General features: G+C 35.7%; 1 protein-coding gene across 3 annotated transcripts in view; it reads left to right on the top strand.

The window, feature by feature from the left end:
• The window catches only part of LOC107696114 (hippocalcin-like protein 1), a 15,654-nt gene extending 1,258 nt beyond the window's left edge, over positions 1-14,396 (top strand). Inside the window, exons 2-6 of one of the 3 annotated variants that reach the window (XM_016496293.1) lie at positions 5,558-5,583; positions 7,089-7,476; positions 12,687-13,107; positions 13,656-13,761; positions 14,238-14,396. In XM_016496293.1, coding sequence (XP_016351779.1) covers positions 12,730-13,107; positions 13,656-13,761; positions 14,238-14,335 — 582 coding nt within the window. In that variant the 5' untranslated portion in view covers positions 5,558-5,583; positions 7,089-7,476; positions 12,687-12,729 and the 3' untranslated portion in view covers positions 14,336-14,396. Of the gene's footprint in view, positions 1-5,557; positions 5,584-7,088; positions 7,477-7,732; positions 7,866-12,686; positions 13,108-13,655; positions 13,762-14,237 lie in introns of those variants that run through there. The other 2 variants (XM_016496294.1, XM_016496292.1) reach the window with 2 other exon arrangements.

Genomic DNA, 14,396 nt, shown 5'->3' with positions numbered 1-14,396 from the left:
ATATATATATATATATATATATATAAGAATAATCTGTAAAAATAAGGCACAATGTACCATTCTTTAATGAGTTTTCACCGGTGTTTTACCCATATTATGAATTACGCATTGCCTTATGTTCTGTTTAAGGGTTGAAGTAGATCCGTAAAGTCAACAAAAAAGGTACTGGAAATTTTATGCCAGGACATTATATGTTTTTCTATAGATTTTTCTTTACAGTGTATAGTATCTTATATTGTCCCTGTGTTGGTTTATTTTTTTTGCTATTTTCAGACTATATATTTGTCCACTGAAATTTAGAGCTTAATGGATAAAACACGGTTGCATGAAGATGTGTTTTTCGTTTTATAGATCTGAGGAAATTAAAAGGAACATTAACACTTGTGTCAAACATTCTTTTATATAATATATGAATAGTAAATTTTATTTTATTTCAGCATTACTGTTGATCAAAGAACTTTAAAACAGTCATGAATCGTTAATTTGTTAACCCAGTTTACTGTTATCATCAGTCACAAAATCAATGTATAGTGAAACCTTGATTTTGTGCTGATGTGAGTGCTGCATTATATTGCACATAGCCATACACAGAGGCATGTGCAGGCATGCACACAGACCCTGATATGCTCATTCCCTCATTAACATATGGTTATTAATTCTATGCGCACTTTTATCAGTCTCTGAGCCAGGCATTATTCATAGCTGATGGATAAATGTGTGAACCTGACCTCAATACAGTATACTGTACAAGAAAGAAACACAGACAGTTGCGCAACTACTGCAAGATAACTTTTATCTAATCAACAAGACCACAAATAAAAGCCCTTTTGTGAGGGTTTACAAGGGTGACTGTCAATGATTTTATTAAGGTATATATTATTAATTATTATTAATATTGATGATAATAATAAGAATGCTAATACTCATAATAATAACAACAAAAATAATAATGTATTTTCTTTATTCAATTTATAACTTTAATGATTTGGTATTGTTGTATAGGTCTATTGTATTGTAAATGTTAAATGAACAGTACTGTGCTTCCATTGCTGAAGTAAACACAAAATGCAAAAGACATTTTGTATTTGTACAGAATGTACAGTGTATTGCCTCAGAAGCATTTGAGGTTTGTAATACACCCCTTTATCAGCACCTACTCTGATTACAAGCAGTTTCAGATAAGGGCTTGAGCTTGAACAGTTTTGGGATGCAATAACAGCAGCACAGGCTCATATATGTTAAATAGACAAAGAATCATTTTAATGTAATGCAAAAATGATTATTGTAAACTGAAATGGCAAGCGACAAAAGAAATAAATCATGAAAACCTGTTTGTGTGAGTTTAATATAATTTTACAATTAAACACTTATTTTTCATGTTTATTCACAAACAAGTGTACTTAATAAATATTACATTTTCTTAAAGACTCGTCGACTCTATTGTTTGATAGCATACATACATTTTTAGGAGACACATTCATTTACATGCTGCACGGACTTTGATCAGGACATTTGAGTTGGATCCAACCTTCATTCTTGCATTGATGAGCTTATCTTTTGTCTTAGGAGGCAAGTTGCTTACCTTTTTCAGTAGATAATGCAATGGATCTTCTTACTCAACAAAATTATTTTTGTGCTTCAAGTCCTCCATGATATTGTCTCCTGTCCTGCCATATTTGACTGCAATCAGAGTCCTTTAAATAAATTAAATGTGAAACATTTCTGTTGTCTAGACACATGAACTTTCAGTTGTGGTATGACTTAATGGTGACTGATATAGTGAGTCTTATTCTACTAGACCTTAAAGTTTTTGCACTGATGCTTGAAAGCATTCCCTCTCAATGTAGCATTTGTTAGATACTTTGGTTTAGTTCAAAACATTTAGTCAGCAGGGCCTTCACTCTAAAAAAAAAAAAAAAAAAGATGGTTCTTTAAAGGTTCTTTACATGTAGTAACGATTCTATGTAGAACCATAGCATCCTGAAGAACCCTTTTATGCTGAAATGGTTCTTTGTGTTAGAGCAGGGCTGTCCAAACTCGGTCCTGGAGGGCCGGTGTCCTGCAGAGTTTAGCTCCAACCCTAATTAAACACACCTGAAGCAGCTAATCAAGCTCTTACCAAGTGGGAGCTAAATTCTGCAGGACACCGGCCCTCCAGGACCGAGTTTGGACAGCCCTGTGTTAGAGTTTATGGTTCTTTTTTCCCGCCTTTCTGTTTTTCAAATCTGTAACTGTCAAAGCACCTCATTACTGATTTTCTGGAGCTCAGTAATCAAACTACACAGACTGTCAACAAACTCTCAACAGGTAAACGATACTGAATTACAAATTTAAATTTAAAATTGTTACTGGTTTCCAAACAAACATGTTCTTTTCTCTTTTTAGTTTTTTTGGTCACATGTAAGTGTGAGCAGCTCTGTTAAGCTGAGAATACTTCTCTCCTTTTCTCCACCTAGTAAGTACAGAGGCATTGAATTTATTGTCCAAATTGTTAGAAAGTTTTAATTATTACTTGGGTTTATGCATAAACAAAGCCAACAAACCCAGTCTCAAAAAAATATTAAAGCTATTCCATGACTTTATATCACTTTTTTCTTTTAAGATTGTGAAGGGCTCACATACTGTCCATTTTTGCTTTTGGCCTTCATAAACATAATTGTTTTTACTCGAACAAATGGACACACGGTAAAACTAAACTCAGTTGTGTATTTCAGATGCATCACATCCCACAACCTCATCATTTGCAAAGAGAAACTGCCACTCAATCACACCAAAATGATGGACTTGAAGGCATCATAGAGGATTGTGAAGATATTTCACTGGAACTTTGCCTTCATCACATCTATTTTTTGTTTTTATTTTGTGTTTTACTTCATGTATTTATTCATGTTCCGTGTCAATTGAATGAATGTATTCAGCTAACAACTGTTGTTATGAGCACTGACATTTTTGCTGCAATTTCACGTCAATAAAAAGTAACTAATTCACACAATATGTTGTTGCTGTTGTTGTTTTAATGTAAAACCCTAATAGAGGCTACACACTAAAAAAAAAAAAAAGATGTCTCATTGCTGATTTTCTGGAGCTCAGCCATCCAACTACACAGACTTTCAACACACTCTTAACAGGTAAATTATTTCTTTCTTAAAATGTCTATAATTGTTATCTTTCAAATTGTGACTGGTTTCCTAATCCTACCAATCATGTCTTTTTTCTCTTTTTAGTTTAACAGAACATGAAAGTGCAACCAGCTCACTTAATTCACCACTAAGTAACAAAAATATTGAATTTATATTGTTAGATTGTTATTTATTTTTAATTGGGTTTATACATAAACTAGTCACCGCTATTCCATGACTTAATATAACATTTTTTTCTTATAACATTGTGAAGTGCTCAAATACTACTTTTGGCCTTCATAAACAATTGTTTTTACATAAACAAATGGAAGCAGACACATTCTAAACTCAGTTGTGTATTTCAGATGCTGTCACATCCTATAACCTCATCATCTGCAGAGAGAAACTGCCACGCAGTCACACCAAAATACACATAATGATGGACTTAGAGGATCATAGAGGATCCTGAAGATACAGTATTTTGCTGGAACTTGGTCTTCATTACACTATTTTCTGTTTCTATTTTGTTTTGCTTATTTGTGTTCAATGTCAATTGTCATTTATTAATGTATTCTGCTAATAACTGTTGTTAGAGTACTGTCATTTTGCTGCAATATGATGTCATTAATAAAAAATAAATAAAAGTACTTAATTGAAACTACATGTTGTTGTTGTTGTTGTTTTTATGTAAAATGCAAATAGAGGCTACAAGATATTATAAGACCAGGCAGACAGAGAGTTGGAGAACAATATTAATAAACAACATATACAAATAATATGAATAAAACAAATATTAATGATGTAAATATAATAATATACTAATATTAATTAAAATAAGCTATCATTGGAAAAATCAATTTAAGATGTAATAAAACAGACGATGGACACTATTAACAGCAATTATTATATGATGCAATCAAACTTATAGCAAAATGTGGTAGTTCTGTATGTTGTTTCAGGGTTGGCATCATCTGAGGTCCTCTGAGGGGTTGGCATCATCTCTTCTCAGATGTTCTGGATCCAGACTGAAGCTTGTGTAAATCCGAGTTACCACACTAGATTTAAACAGAGAGAGTGTGTCTGAACCCCGAACGTTATCAGGAAGGCTATTCCAGAGTTTGGGAGCCAAATGCGAAAAAGCTCTACCTCCTTTAGTAGACTTTGCTATCCTAGGTACTACCAAAAGTCCAGAGTTTTGCGACCTTAGGGAGCGTGATGGATTGTAGCGTGGTAGAAGACTAGTTAGGTACGCAGGAGCTAACCCATTAAGGGCCTTATAGGCAAGTAATAATATTTTGTAACTGATACGGAACTTAATAGGTAGCCAGTGCAGAGACTGTAAAATTGGGGTAATATGATCATATTTTCTTGACCTCTATAATATAGTGTTAATGGTATATAGATAATGATGTTATAAGTGACCTGAAATGAAAAGGTCATTTATAACACCATTAAGGTCCTATGTAGCACTTTCAAAGCATGGTTCTTTATGGAACCCTATAAAAATGGTTCTATTCAGCACCAAAAAGTGTTCTGCTATTGTTACAAGCTGAAGAACCTTTTTTCTGGTACTGTTTAGAACCATTTTTCTTAAGATATGAGACCTCATAATGGGAGTGGGAATTGCTTACTGTGCAATAGATACATGTACTTTACTCACATGTTTTGCATGTGACACTCAACACGGCATCTGCACTATATCATGATTTAAGGAAGAATTCACAAAAGACAACAGATTGTAAGAGTTCCTCTTTTTCACTATTTTGTTTTCTATTTTTATGAACATTAATGTTGTTTGTTAGTTTAAAACTAACTCCAGCATTATCCCATAATCCATATACAGTTAATGGCAAACCTGTCATAAAAATGGACTTGCATTTAGATTTTTCTTCTTTTGAACAACATTGTATATTTGACTAAATTAAACCAAATCTTGCTTTCTTTAGAATTTCTAAATAACATTATGTGCAAATAATGCAAAGATTTTCTAGAAAAATCTAGATACTTTTGAGAGATGAGACATTTCCTTGCAGTCTGATTGATGCTGATCTAATGGGTGGTTGTTTTTAGGCTAAATCAACAGACAAAAATCAATCATCTCAACCCCAACAACCAGCATGTATTGTTTGTTTTGTAGTTAAACTTCAAATCAGTTCCTAAAATGAAAAATCTTAAAACTGGACTTTATAATGCAGAACATTGAGTGGTATGATTTTCAGGCCACCGCATGAAGATTGGGCCTATTTTATTTTATTTATTTTTTAAGTTTAGTTGGGTTGTGTTGAGTTAAATTAAACTAAGTATAGATCTTATATTGATTTGCTTTGAGTATTTAAATATATTATGCCATTAATGATAGATAGATCAAAACAAAGTGTAAATTTTATGTGTATATTTTTGTTGTATTTTAATTTATACAAACTGTTTTTTTTTTTCAGCAGAGAAGAGGCATGGAGTCAACATGGTATGGAAATATCAGCACACTTCCATAAAGTCCATTGCCCGTGTGTGTGTGTGTGTGTGTGTGTGTGTGTGTGTGTGTGTGTGTGTGTTATATCTGTCAACATAAGCTGTTTTTTGTGAAATCAATGTCATCATGGTCTCTCATTCTCAAGAATCATTTGTAATCATGGGAGGTGGTTTATGGGTCTGGAGTCCATTCAGTTGAGAAATGTATATGAATAGAAAATATTATAAAAACATAAAAGAAGTTTTAGTTGCATAGACTCATAGAGCTTCATAAGAATAACAGGTGTTATTCCATAACAAGAGCAAAGGTCATTTGTACAATCATACGTCAGAGATCATTCTTTCTGTTTTGGAAAGATTGGTTATTTTTCAAATAATGAAAAATTAGATGAAAGGATCTTTTTATGTCAAAAATCCCTTATTGTTGAAATATGAATCACACTGCATTTCAAAATCACAACATGAATTTTTGGAGAGGACATAATGTATAGGGCCTAGAGCTGAGATAACTCAAGATTTCTCAAGATATGTGTTTTAGAACGTATCTGAATGTTGTGAAAAAAATTTTTATAATGTTTTTACATATACAGGAATACACAGTAAGCTAATATTAGAATTTATGACAAGCTGTGTACACTTTTGGCTACATGAGAAATCACAAGGCAACATCTGCTGCCTCCTGGTGGAGATGTCGAACATATTTCCATCAGAGTTTTCCATCTCAAACCTATGAGTGCTATAATTTTGTAAAATATAAAAATAATTTTGGAACCGTGAGAATGGTATTCAGATGGCCAATTTGAGCTATTAAAACATGTAAGACATAATAACTGAATTTTAAAATCTAAATCCATATTTAATATAGGGTGATGTTATTTGGGTTAAATTGAGTCATTAGGTACCAGGTCGTTTGCAGTGATTGGATATTGGAAAAAATAAATAAATTATAATAATAAAAGAAAAACTAAATAATAAGAGGCCACAATAGTACTTGACATTAATTAATCTGGGTTTGCTGGGGGCTGTATAGAGGAAATTTATTTAACAAAAACTTGTTCAACATGAAACGGCACGTACAACACATGATTTTATTAGGTAAAGAAGAAGATAGATAAATAGCCTCGTTATTTAATTAAATCTACATATACTTTATTTAAATTTGAGCTATTAGGCTTATGCTGTCAAACGTTTCCTTCTTGTAATCAAGAATAGAGAGAGAGAGAGAGAATTACAGGAGAAATCGGGGGAATGCAACAGTATCCAGCTGCAGACAAGTATGAGCTTTCTTTTCCGCTGGCGAGCTGTTCTTTTTACAGTATATTGCTGCTCTACTTCGAAGTGTACAGACTCGTCCAAAGAGTAGCATGGGTGTCTTGCTCTCTCTAGAACGCTGTGTGCGCACAGAAATGGTTTATTACTTGTCTTCAACCATATCGCAACGTGAAACATTTGTTTAGAATGTGAATGTTCTCAAATTTGATACTGACATCCTTTTCTAAGATCCACAAGTCCCCCCTACAGTGTAGTGGTGGTCTCGTCCATTGACAGCGGAGCAGAGCTGTGTGTGTGGTGTCAAGTCTCTCGCTCAATTATGAGGTTTCAAGTGCGCCTTTGAGATGTTATGGGGTATGTAGAATATTCAGCAATTTATAGCTTTTTCGCTTCGCTTTTATTAAAACAACATTCAAACTTTTAGACTACAAGATCGACCGGTACGTGTAAACGTACCTTATTTCGTTTTTTTGTTTGTATATACAAGCTTCTGTTAGTTTTTTCATGCAGCGAAAATGTTGAAAGTTTTGTGAGGACACTCCTTCTTCAGGACCCGACGGACCAAGGCTACAGTTGACAAACCGAGGGACATATCAGCTCTGTCGGTTTCATAGAGGTACGTTGATGTCTCTTTTAAGCCTCAGTCTAATATATTTTTTCAGCAACATATGCCGCTGTTTGTAACCCATCATTTGCATGATAGCGGTCCATGAGAACCAATACACAGCTCTTTATGGCACTTAAAAACATGAAGTTTAGGTTAAATACTGGTTTGATGTCTCATTTTAGCAGTCTGCGATGGTTTTGTATTTCTAGGTTGGAGAAATTTCATTAAATTTTTTTTATTATATTATAATTTATTATATTATATACAAGCTTCTGTTAGTTTTTTCATGCAGCGAAAATGTTGAAAGTTTTGTGAGGACACTCCTTCTTCAGGACCCGACGGACCAAGGCTACAGTTGACAAACCGAGGGACATATCAGCTCTGTCGGTTTCATAGAGGTACGTTGATGTCTCTTTTAAGCCTCAGTCTAATATATTTTTTCAGCAACATATGCCGCTGTTTGTAACCCATCATTTGCATGATAGCGGTCCATGAGAACCAATACACAGCTCTTTATGGCACTTAAAAACATGAAGTTTAGGTTAAATACTGGTTTGATGTCTCATTTTAGCAGTCTGCGATGGTTTTGTATTTCTAGGTTGGAGAAATTTCATTAAATTTTTTAAATTTTTTTTATTATATTATAATTTATTATATTATAACTTAGTTCATGGCCAGTCCTCCATAAAAATCCATGAATGTAAAGCAGGGGCTGTTGTTAATGCCCAGGAAGCCTGACCTTGTTATGCTAAGTGACTCTATTTAACCCTTCATATTAATTTGATACATTAAATCACTTGATTCCTCGATTATACACTGAGTAAATTGACATATGTGAATATATTAAGTTACTTTCTATATATAATATAACTGAGTATAATTATAGTAACACGCCTTGTGATAGCTCCCTTATGTTATATTAATATTTGCAGTGCAGCTTTTCAATGGCAGTCAGATGGACTGACAGGTTATTCTTCCAATTCAATTGCCATTTGCATTCTTAATTTCCCCTGTATTATGATCACCTTGTGGATCACAGCATGATCTTCACAGCAGGAGTAAGAGGTCGATTTCTCACTTTTCCAATCAAGTCTCTCCATGATGCATTGCAATCATCTCAGTGGCATGCCTGCCAGCCTGCCGTCGCTGTCAGAACAAACCGGAACCGCTGTCAACATTCCATTTCCATCTCTAATTTTAGCCTAGTTCTGGTACATACCAGCAAAATGTGTAAAATTGTTTTGGGGAAATTCATCTTCGATGGGAAATGTATTGGATGACCTTTGACATCATTACATTTAGTGACAAGCTATTTCGGGGAAAAATACCCTGAATTCTCAAACGAGGGTACAAGTGGATTGTTTGTTTTCCTGTGATTTCACAGTCCACCAGAGCGGCAGAAAAACTGGGTTTTCTGTTCTACTGATCTTTTGACACCTGTCAGGGTGCATTTTAGTTAGGCCACATTGGGGAATAGAAGGCTTAATGAGCCTCACACCAACAAACACTCCCACACACACACAGTTAATTGAGTTGATGTTTTATGCATGATGGGTCAAAGATGAATACTGTACAACTACATGCTGAATTGCACTGATGTGTACAAAGTGTGTCCCTCACTTTCCAGGTAACGTCTGTCTGGCTATTTGATCCGTGCACATGGCAACCTGGCTCTTTTTTTTTTTTTTTTTGAATGGGGTGTAATGAAAGCTGTTATCTGGAAATGAATTAAGGGCAATAGTTGCACTGTATAGCTTTTCACACTGGTCTGTGAAAAAACACATGCCACGTGAGTGTGTGGAATCTGGTGGTGAGACAACATTCACATTTGCCAGAGTGGCAGCTCTGTAATTGGGTCTACTCTAATGAGAGGAGGGAAGGTAATAAAGACAAGTTTGTGCAATTAAGGCTACTGGGAGTGAAACTGGAACCTAGGGCCTGTGTGGAAATCATAGAGGAATGTTTAGTCATTAGATGCAATATAAGTGCTGTGACTTATTGTGACAGAATATTTGCTTTAGAGACATGGCAGGCAAGGGTAAAATATTTGGTGAGAATAAAGTGCAATAGGGGTCAGTGTAATAGAAAATGGCATTTAGGATAAACAGAGAAAATATGTTAAACTAACAAATGCAAATTTATTCTTCTGGACAGTCAGTTTAAGTAAATGAAATAACATTGAAATACTCACAAGCTTGGCTGAACTGTATTGGCTTTTTTCCATACATTGATTGACATTTCCAAACCTCTTTTCACCCTTAAAGGGATAGTTCACCCAAAAATAAAATTGCTGTCATGATTTCACTCTCCCTCTCAGGGTGTTCCAAACCTGTATAACTTTCCTTCCTCTGTGGAAAAATTGTACTGAAGAATGTACCAGTAATTTCTTTCCACGCTGTTAAAAATTAATGGCAACTGGAGCTTTCAAGCTTTAAAAGACACTGAAGCCTAATAAAAGTATCATAAAAGTGGTCCATATGTCTAATGCATTTTCTGAAGTCATGCAATAGCTTTGTGTGAGAAACAGCTTCAGTTTACTGTAAGTGTTGGCATCATGCTTGCCGGATTCATGGTAGTTCATGAGTGAAAGTGACATTGTCTGATTCGTGAAAAAATTCTTCTTTTGAGTTGGATTTTTTTTTCAGTGAATCAGTTTATTTGGTTCACAAAACTAATCTGAAAATTTCATTCTGATGATCTGATCCAGTTAACTGTCTGCTTCTTTATGTCAAGACTGTCAGTGAACAATAAGTGAAAAGATTCGATTTCAGTCTATTTGTGAGCAAATTATTCTTGTGAGTTGAATCTTTTCAATAAATCAGTTTATTTGGTTCACAAGACCAATTAGAACGAATCAGTCTGTACAGTTCTCGAGTTCTACTCGGTTGACTAGTCCTCGATGTTAAGTCTATCAGTGAATAACTGATATAAAGTGAAAGGATTACATTTCAGTCTATTCGTGAACATAATATGCTTTTCAGTTGCATCTTTTCATTTATTTGGTTCACAAAAGTAATCTGAACGAATCAGTCTGATCCAGTTCTTGAGTACAGCTAACTGGTCCTCTATGTTAAGACTATTAGCGAAAAACAAGTGAAAAGATAATGTTTTTGTCTATTCCTCACACAAAACTATCATAGGATTTCAGAAGATTTCCATATAAAACATATAAACTACTTGTATGATACTTTAAGGCTTCATTTCTTTGGGATGTTGACATAAGAAGCTATATGGTTTTCCCAGTTTTCTTTAGGGTGTGTGAGTGCCACTTGTATCGTTTACAGAAAGGCGCCAGTTGTGCAACCACCTGTAAAGCATTATGGTTTGTGACTTGAGTGGCAGAGGATGCTTCTGAATCATGAGGTACTGGAACATCAAGTATAGCCTAATACACCATCTGCTCTCCACCCACAATTCATTTGAGGATATGTGTCTCACACTTCGCTGTTCTGATTCAATTTTTTGCGAGGGCTTTTCAAGCATTTGGAAAATTAGGGCTGTGTTCGACTCCTCACTCTTGTCTTTCATTTTGGTTCCTCTTTACAGAGAGGCACATATATAGGCCTGATTCTCAGCTCTATATATGTGCCCCCTGTGATGTTGTTATTTCTGCTGGATCAGGGCCTGTGGGGACCCTACGTTTTTCATATTTTTTTCCATTTGACAGCAGCATGAGCTTACATTTTTTTCCCTTTAGAATGGAAAGTTCTGGGTTTCTTGTGGTTTGGTGAGTGTCTGAGGGAAAAGAGGGAGGGAGCAGCAAGCTACGCCAGCCAGGCCAGTAGCTTCACCCATGTGACTCGAGCCAAGGGAGGAGCAACCCTTATGATGGCCCTGACAAACTAAGCAAGCAGAGCTAAACCATTTTCTGAAGAGGTTTACATGTCTAGAGAATCAAGTCTAAGTGCCTATAAAATATATTTATCTTAGAACTAACTATCTTACTATCTAAGACAGTACCTTCGCAAGAAGGTGTAGCTTTAACTGAAATAAAGTGCAGATATAAATAGATATTTACGGTATCTTTGAAAATTAAAGGTTTTTTAGGTCATTGTAACATTGCAACCCATGAATTTTTATTTAGGAAAAAAATTATCTCGTAGTGTTGCTCTGTGGATGCAGCACGAAATAGATGGCAGAAGGTATTTCACTTGCCACCATGCAGTCTTGAAACCAGGAGCTTGTGTGCTAAAGTAGGACATCCTGCAACACTGGAAAGAAAGATGCTTGCATGAAGATATGTTTTTGCAAATAAAATATGCACAGTCTGGTCATAGTAATAGATTTCTGCTTACACAGATCTGATAGTGACCAATGATCTTTTTCAAATCTAGTTTAAGGGTCAAGTTCTTAAAAATATACTCTGTGTTCATGTTGGTTTCATATGGTTTTGAAAATATAAATTATGAAATGTCATGTAATGTAACCCTCAAGTAAAAAGTTGTATATTGTGTCAGGAGGACAGTTGTATATTATGTCCCCACAAATATATCAAAATGAATTTTAATACAGAAATTAAAGATCACAGAAGAGATGTATTCAAGTCATTGTATGTATGAATAGCATTTTAATGTATTTTTGAAAGAAATAATTAGATCCAGACAAAAAAATAACAGGCATTACGTCATTGACTAAACTGTAGATTCAGAAAGGGATAGGAACAGATAAACTGAAGAATGGAGCAAGAGGCTGTAGTAAAAAGTGCGAGAATATGGGAGCAAGTGCATATGGTCATGTGTAGCTTACATAACCTATCGTTAAATTTCACTTCCCGGCCACCTCACCATTTATATGGTCTTTATATGGTTTGTTTAAATAGAGCTAGCAGTGCTTCACACTCTGCCCCCTCTTAACGCCGCAGGCACAAGCTCATGTACAGTAAGACACACCAAACGTTCAAAATTACCCACACACATGCTCTCTTCATCATCTCCCTGGTAACCCACGCCGACTTGATTGTTGCTAAGGTGGGTTAGTCTAACCCACTGTGAAGGAGTCAATAAATTCTCACCGTAACAAAGTATTAAATGGTTTCCATGGATACCAGGATTCACTCCCTCAGTTTGGAAGGATAACACGTTTTCCATTATTCCAAACCCTACATCTGGCAGAGGAAATGTGAATCTCTTTATTGTGGCTTGTGCTGAAAGTATAAAAGAGGCTAATTTTGGGTTCAGAATAGCTAAGTATCTACTTTTTTCTTTGTGTTTGTGTGACAGGGAGCAGCAAGGATCTGGGAATCATCTGTGAGAGTGTTTCGTCATGGGTAAACAGAACAGCAAGTTGCGACCCGAGGTCCTCAATGACCTGCGGGAGAACACCGAGTTCACGGAGCACGAGCTGCAGGAATGGTACCGCGGCTTCCTGAAGGACTGCCCGTCTGGCCACCTAACGGTAGAGGAATTCAAGAAGATCTACGCCAATTTCTTTCCCTACGGTGACGCTTCGAAGTTCGCAGAGCACGTCTTCCGCACCTTCGACACCAACAGCGATGCCACCATTGACTTCCGGGAGTTCATTATCGCCCTGAGCGTGACCTCGCGCGGAGGCCTGGAGCAGAAGCTCCGCTGGGCCTTCAGCATGTATGATCTGGACGGCAACGGATACATCAGCCGAGCTGAAATGCTGGAGATCGTACAGGTGAGGTATTTTTTAATTCTTGCCTTCCTTTTGGTTTCATTTGCATTTCTGTATTTTACCTGGCTAGTTATTGTTTTCAGAGCAGCTTGTTCCACATCAATATTGGCTCAGTCTAATGTTTGGCGATACAGACCTGAATAAACAGATCTCCTCAATCAAGTGTTCCACAGGCCATATGGTCTTGCCACAAATGGTGGCCAAACACAAAGGCTTTGTTCACTACTTCAAAGGGTCTGTTGACTCTCATGTTAATAACATAGATGGCTCTTTTACACCTGCGACCGAGGACGTGTTATAAAACAATATCTGAAAGTGACATTAAATGTGTCTGGCAGAGAAATGGGCTCATGATCATTTGCATTGATTACGCTGATAGGAAGTGTTGATTGAAGCTGTGACAGTGACAGCTACGTTATGGAACTTTTGACTGTCAGTCGTAGCATTATTAAGACAGCCTTATCAAACTTGTTGCAACTGAAAACCGAAGCCTTTGCATGTGACGGCAAACTACCATATGCTTTGATACACAGTTACATTAATCTTCACAGGCAATTTATAAAATGGTGTCATCTGTGATGAAGATGCCTGAGGATGAGTCGACGCCAGAGAAACGCACAGATAAGATATTTCGACAGATGGATACGGACAACGATGGTACGTCTCTCGAGATCCATCTCCCACTCACTGTTAATATTTATATAGAAGTTGAACCACACAAAATGTCATAGAAACTTCACTTGGGGGGAAAAAAAAAAAATATATATATATTTCCTTAAAACAAGATATCAAGATAATTAAGTTTGCATTTAGGTTTCCTAACCCAATGTCAAATGTCAGAATTTAAACAATTTTTTTTTTCTTACCCAATTTCCAAATAGTTTTTTTATTAAGCCGAATTTAGTGTTTTCATGTCTTATGTAACTTTGGTTGCCAAGTAAATTGAACAAAAATACTGATTTAGAAAATTTTTCACCATGTCCATGGCAACCACTGACACACAGATAAAACAATAAAATGTATTTAGGATTCACTTAAGTTCTAGGATATTTCATCAATATTTGCAACACTCAGATGTTATTCTTGGAAATGGGTGAAATAACATTTTTGTTGTTGCTTTTTCAAATTTATAGGCAGACTCTCTCTGGAGGAATTCATCAAAGGTGCCAAGAGTGACCCCTCTATTGTCAGACTACTGCAGTCTGACCAAAGCACCTCTCGACAGTTATAAATACAGATCTTAAAGGGGTCATATGATGTTGCTAAAAATATTTTTTTTGTGTGTATTTGGT

Source organism: Sinocyclocheilus anshuiensis, unplaced genomic scaffold, assembly GCF_001515605.1.
Source record: "Sinocyclocheilus anshuiensis isolate Anshui unplaced genomic scaffold, SAMN03320099.WGS_v1.1 scaffold306, whole genome shotgun sequence".
Lineage (NCBI taxonomy): Eukaryota > Metazoa > Chordata > Actinopteri > Cypriniformes > Cyprinidae > Sinocyclocheilus > Sinocyclocheilus anshuiensis.
This window is presented reverse-complemented; position numbering and strand designations above follow the sequence as displayed.